Below are 6,824 nucleotides of genomic sequence, written 5' to 3'. Positions count from 1 at the left end.
CCCCCCCCCCCCCCCCCCCAAATTCTTCTTGGAATGTTTCCCTCAGAGACTTACAGATCAGGGGAAGGAGAGGAGCCCTCTCGCCAAAGCCAAGGTTGGCTGGACCCATCCTGAGACAGTCCCACCCAGTAATCATAGTTTCTTTTGATCTTCCTCAGGCTGCCAGTGATAAAGTCCTATAAGAAACAAGACTTGAACAGTGAACTGAGGATGGGGTGGGGGGTACTACCAGAAAAACCCCAATAAATTACCATGAAATATAAAGTATGGTATTTTGTTTCCACAGAAATAATTAGAATTTGAGAGCTGGAAATAGAGAGAGAGAGAGGATTTTTAAAAGAAAGGATACCTTTTTCCCTATTGCTAAATGATCAATGTGGTGTTAAGGACTATGGAGAAATTAGGCATCTGGTATCAAAGTAGTTTTAACAGATTCAGAATTTGGCATATAGTATATGACTTTCCCAGGATATTTCAATGTGAGAAATAGTTTAGAAGATTCCAAAAGCAACTTAACTGTAGGCATATTTTGTGAGAAGAAATATTTCTAACTTTTGTCACTAAATTTGCACAGAAAAAATAGTGTGAACCCATAATTGTAATAAGTTAGTCCAAGTTGCCTTGGTTTATTACATAGCCTTAACAAATTGTTCTACTATGACTCTTACAAAAATGAATTTTGACTAGTTACTGAATATAGTAGGCATACATTTTTAATAAATTCAGAAATGTGTAACTATGTCTTCTACTTCGCACGTAATTTATGGGTAGAATGATTTCAATGAAACATCTTACTGTTTGCTTGTTAAGATGTTAGTAAACTAGATTTAAGGTCAATTAAACTTTTCATTTAGCAAATGCTTATTTTCATAAATCTCTCCATTTCATGACATCACCTCACTTTTTATACTTCTACTTTTCTTGATAATCACAAAATTGTTATAGCTTATTATACTTCCCTACAGCATTGAAAATAAGACATTTAAAACATACATACACTTATAATGTATGCATATCTTTGAGTGGGTTACCATGTTACAAAACGGTATTTCTCTTACCCTTTCCCCTTTTTGATTAATAAAGGACATAGAACTAACATATTCTCCTTGATTTTTGAATAACCATCTCATTTTTTGTTTCTCCAGTTAAAAGGAAACTAAGGCATGCTAATTCTTACTTTGTGTGTTAAACCTTTTTTTCAACAAATCTACCATTGTTATAGAGTATCAAGGAATTCTGTCTTATGAGAACCAGTCTTTTCTTTTAATGGGTAATATGGTATTTTCAGAATGATGTGAAACCATAAAACAGTGTTTACCATTTCTTCTTTGCTGTCTATTTGTAGAAGCTTAGATCCCTCCTTCAAACAATCCTCTCTACTGGTGTGCCAAATTGTCCAGCTTTCAAAGACACGGTAACAACTTTCTCCGTTGCGTATCCAGTTGTCTGGACAAGGGCTGCAGTTATGGGCTTCAAATGTAAACATTTTATTAAAGTTATTATAAAAATATGAGTAGCATATCTTCTCCAAAGAACCCTTGTGTCACTCCCAGTAAAGCAGGACTCTTTAACCCAATGGTTCGTATGATGCAGTACTTACCAATTTCAGCTGCTTTGAGGCTGAATACAGTAAGATTTATACAATTATTTCCAAGTGCAGTAGGTCTCTAAGAATTAGTTTAAGATAAAATTAATTTGAGAATATCTATTCCCAAATTGCTCCTCCTCTATAATAATTGATCCGATTATTCTATTTTTAGAAATCTTTCCTCCTTTTAACTTTACATCATTTATAATCTTCATTTGTTTGCTTCTTGTTTCATGTCTTTTAATCTTACTGACCCAATTTAATTGGGAATGTGCCAAGCATAATAATAAGTACATTCCCAATTAATTAGGTGAGTAGCATAAGCCTCAAGTTGATGTTTACATTCTGAGAGTTAATTAGGTGAGTAGCATAATAAGCCTCAAGTTGATGTTTACATTCTGAGAGTTAAACATGAAAAATTTTCCGCACAGAATGGAGAGAACAAACAATGCACCTTGAGGAATGATTTTAAAATCTGTGGGTGAGGAAAAGTGAACAAAAACACAACTGACCAATGTGTTTATTTTAGGACTTTGATATAACTAAGAAGTAAGCCACAGTGTTTAACCAGTTTTACAGAACCTGTGTTAAGAAAGAATGTACTCACAAAAGAAGGATGCTCAAATGTATAAAAGGGGAACCAAAGAGCAGGAATTTGACCAAGTGTTTCTGGCACTGTTTTATAGAGGGAAAGACACTGCCAGATCACTAGTCATTAGAGAAAAGCCTTCTACTTAAGGTCAAAAATGGTTCACTATCAGTTTCCATGGCACAGATGTCAAGTTATTTAAGGCTCTTAGATATCCTTTGTTTGAAATACACTCTAGTCAGTATCCTGAATATTGTTAAAGTCATAGCATAAGTAGTGTTGAAGTGGCAGTTGAAAGGTTGACAACATGCTGGATTTGCAAGTCTCCAAAATGGATAGCGTCACTGATTTAAGGTTGATGGCTCAGAGGTGGGCCTAACTCATGCTTTCAGTAGTCTGTTATATTTTAAAACATTGATGTTTTTTAAACATTTACTTGACAAAATTTCAATTAGAAGGAGCTACGGTAGGTTTTTGATCTCTCTTATTGACAATTACTAAGATGATATCCACTACAGGGAAGTTAATTCTCTAAATTTTATGTATTAGTATTATTAAACACTAGTTAAGTAACCGTAGAGTACTTGACACACTATTAACAAGTAGAAATAGACAGGTTTAAAATGCTTGTAAGGGATGAAAAAGATAAAACCAAAGTCACTTAATAGAATTTTTAAAAATGAGCTGAACCCTGCATTGTTATAATTTTTGTAAGTACCCTGATTTTCAAAATGAATTTTCTGCTTCAAGAGATATCTAAATTTGAATCTAAAGCAAGATCTAAACTAAATAAATTGAGGCATTTGGAGCTCTAATTAAAGATACACGTAAATTTGAATGATTGGATAAAACATAATATGTTGCTTTTTTTGTTGTTTAATCTTACCTACTAATCTCACACATTCCATTTTGACATTTGACTGTATATTTTCCTTATCTGTATTTCTTGGAAACTCAGTATTTTCCACATACTATTGATATATATATTATATATATATATGTATATGTATGAGATTGAACTGAAGAGTAGATCAAAAGTATGTCTCTCCTATTATGCAATCCTGACTATAATTTTACAAAGAATAAAATGTATGTCACTGGTTTTTTGTTGCTGTTGTTGTTGTTTTGAGGAATTGGTGTACACATGTGTATCCACGCAGTGGAAACTGATTTTGTATCAAATACCTGAACTGAAAGAGGGCTGCATCAACATTTGGCAATATTTCATCTGCAGGTCATGGTTTCTCTTCCATTGTGTGAAATTGAGCAGTACTCTGTCCTGTTGGATGAGTTTTTCTTGCTGCTTCATTGCAGTAGTGGACACCTGGAACACTTCAAACAATAACAACCATTCCTGATAAAATACTGACATATAACAAAGTCAACCTTCAACATAGACTAAAGAGAACTACACGTTACTGATTATATTTGTGATTAAAACCTACAAAGAATGCACAGCAAAAAGTCTCTTTGCCATCCCTGTTTCCTTATTCACCCAATTCCAGTCTCCCAAAGTAGTCAGGTTTGCCAATTTCTTTTTTATTCTTCCAGAGATATTTTGAACTTTGCATGCAAATGAATATAAAATCTCCTCCTTCCCCTTTACACAAATGGTAACAATCTTTTTACATGGTTTTTCACTTTTTATTTTAACACTTAAAATATATTTTGGACATAATACTGTGTTAGTACATAAAGAGCTTTTTCATTCTTTTGTTATATAGCATTCTACTGTATGGATATGTCACGATTTATTTTAATAATTCTCTATTTTAGACTTTGTAATCTTTTGGTATTACTGAAGTGCTGTAATAAAGAACCTTAGTTACACATAATTTCACACATGTGTAAGTATATTTGTAAGATACGTTGATGGGTCAAAGTTTTGTGCGTTTAAATCGTATTAGATATTTCCAAATTACCTTCCATGTGTGCCGAGGCAATGTATAGGAAAAACTCAGTTTTTCCTTCTATAAGCCTTTCTCCTGTGAATCATCTTGACTTTTCTGACACTTCCGGTCACCAAATGTATGGTTTCTCCACCACCACCTCCCTCACCCTTCTCCAAAACACCAGCACAGCGTCCTATAATTTAATTCAATCTGACACTATCTTCTTGGAGAAAATAACAATCCCACAGGACAAGGGCTCAGTCCCAAAGATTGCTCCCCCCCTTCAGATGCCAATGCAAGTAGTAGGTCCCCAGGTTTCCACAACTTCTGTTTGATTTGGCTACAAATTGGAGGTTCCCATGACTCCCTCCTGGGTTCAATTAATTTGCTAAGGCAGCTCACTGATAGGGAAATGAGTTACCAGTTTTTTAAGGGTATGATAAAGGGTACAGATGAACACCCAGGTCAAGAGATACATTGGGAGAGGGCTGGGAGGGTCCCAAGCTCAAGAGCTTCTGTCCCCATGGAGTTGGAGTTGGGTGTGTCACCCTCCCAGTGTGGATGTGTTTACGAACCTGGAAGCTCTCTGACTCCACACTATTGGGATTTTATGGAGGTTTCCTCACATAAGCATGATCAATTGTTTTTCTTTTTTATAAATTTATTTTATTTATTTATTTTTGGCTGCGTTGGGTCTTCGTTGCTGCGCATGGGCTTTCTCTAGTTGCGGCGATCGGGGGCTTCTCTTCATTGCGGTGCGCAGGCTTCTCGCTGCGGTGGCTTCTCTTGTTGCGGAGCGTAGGCTCTAGGCACGCAGGCTTCAGTAGTTGTGGCTCGCGGGCTCTAGAGCGCAGGCTCAGTAGTTGTGGCACACGGGCTTAATTGCGCCGCGGCATGTGGGATCTTCCCAGACCAGGACTCGAACCCGTGTGCCCTGCATTGGCAGGCAGATTCTTAACCACTGCGCCACCAGGGAAGCCCCATGCATGATCAATTGTTAATGCCATTTCCAGCTCCTCTCCCCTTTCTGGAGGATGGGAGGTGGAGCTGATAATTCCAAGCTTCTAATCATGGTGTGGTCTTGCTGGTGACCAGCCCCCATACAGGAGCCCATCCACAGTCACCTCATCAGAACAAAAGATGTTCCTAGTGTTCTTATCACTTAGGAATTTACAAGCGTTTCAGGAGCCCTGTGTCAGGGACCTGGTCAAAGACAATTATTAGAACGAGAGATATTCCTAGTGCTCTTGACACAGCAGAGTAGAGGGGAGAGACACTAATGTATATCTTCTATTATCTCATACAAATGTTCTCTCAGTTTCATTTGAATTTGCATGTATCTTTTTATGTTTGATGTTGAAACTCTTTTCACACATGTATAAATAAAGGTCAGTTGTATTTTCTTTTCAATGAAGTGTATAATTATATCCTTTGTAATTTTTTTCATTGGGTTTCTAGTCTTATAGATGTGGTCCTTATTGTGCTGTGAGAATTAATTTGGGCTGGCCTGGAATCAGCATAAGCAGTGTTTTTAAAATTCCTACGTGACACTGATCTCCGGACAAGGCATGAAACATACAGATTAATAGTGTAGCTTTGTTATCATGGGTATGAGGATTTGGGGGGCCAGATTACACTATCTTGTCAACATTGTTCACTGATGACATACGATTGATGATTTGTCCCTGGTTACAAAGAGACCCTGAGAAGGCTCTGCTGTTGAGGCTAGTTACCTCTCAGGAATATGTCAGGTGGTCAGCAAGACATAAATTACCAAACAAGACTTCATTTTGGGCTCCCAAGTACCAAGGTGTCTTGTGTACACATCAGTGGTTCCTGATCCAAGAGAGAAATTGTGTTGTGAAAGGACACTTACATGGAGAGGAAGAGGTGCCTGTTGGAACCTGGTCTTTCCAGACACTTTTGTAATACACATCCTTTTTTTTTTTTTTATGCGGTATGCGGGCCTCTCACTGTTGTGGCCTCTCTCGCTGCGGAAAACAGGCTCCGGACGCGCAGGCTCAGCGGCCATGGCTCACGGGCCCAGCCGCTCCGCGGCATGTGGGATCCTCCCCGACCGGGGCACGAACCCGTGTCCCCAGCATCGGCAGGCGGACTCTCAACCACTGCGCCACCAGGGAAGCCCCACATCCTTCCTTTAATGCCTTCCCCTGCCCCTCCTCCACCTTCATCTCCACTTCCTCCTTCTTCTTCCTCTGGCTTCTTGGTATCCCACAGTGTGGAGGTATCATTTTTTAATTAAGTAGTCCCTTACTGATAGGCAATTGCATTTTTTTCAATCTTTTTTGTTTTTCTTCCTATTGCTACACGTGCAGGTTTATCAATAGGAAAACTTTCCAGAAGTGGGATTTCTAGATCAAAATTAATTCATTCAGTTTAAGATAACCCAGAGTTTGTTAAGAACATAATTGTCATGGTTGATCTTAACAGATTTCATAAACGAGACAGAGAAGAAAACAAAATCATGTGCCCATCAGAGAGCAAGATTTTTGAGGACATGAAAGTCTACAGTATGATTTTATCAGCATCCTTAGTATGTACTATGTGCTTTTTGGCTATATAGTAACTGATGATTGGAGACTACAGATTTATTTTTATGTATAAAACAAATTCTACATTCCATTCACTTGACAATATTGTTTCAAGATGTTGCACCTTCAGTTATTTTGCTTTAAATTGAAACTGTTCTCTGTACTTCAAGTTTCTTTCATCTTTTTTTTTTTTTTTTTTTTTT

At 37.5% G+C, this 6,824-nt stretch overlaps 1 protein-coding gene across 1 annotated transcript in view; it reads right to left on the bottom strand.

The window, feature by feature from the left end:
* CLEC9A (C-type lectin domain containing 9A) overlaps positions 1 to 6,824 on the bottom strand; it is a 12,487-nt gene that overhangs the window by 1,971 nt on the left and 3,692 nt on the right. Inside the window, exons 3-5 of the mRNA XM_024733173.1 lie at positions 3,363 to 3,509; positions 1,319 to 1,470; positions 55 to 176 (exon numbers count right to left, since the gene is read on the bottom strand). Coding sequence (XP_024588941.1) covers positions 55 to 176; positions 1,319 to 1,470; positions 3,363 to 3,509 — 421 coding nt within the window. The remainder of the gene's footprint in view (positions 1 to 54; positions 177 to 1,318; positions 1,471 to 3,362; positions 3,510 to 6,824) is intronic.

The sequence above is a fragment of the Neophocaena asiaeorientalis genome, unplaced genomic scaffold (genome assembly GCF_003031525.2).
Source record: "Neophocaena asiaeorientalis asiaeorientalis breed wild unplaced genomic scaffold, Neophocaena_asiaeorientalis_V1.1 scaffold150, whole genome shotgun sequence".
In the NCBI taxonomy this organism is placed as follows: domain Eukaryota; kingdom Metazoa; phylum Chordata; class Mammalia; order Artiodactyla; family Phocoenidae; genus Neophocaena; species Neophocaena asiaeorientalis.
Note: the sequence above shows the minus strand (reverse complement) of the source record. Positions and strands in the feature narration are given on the sequence as shown.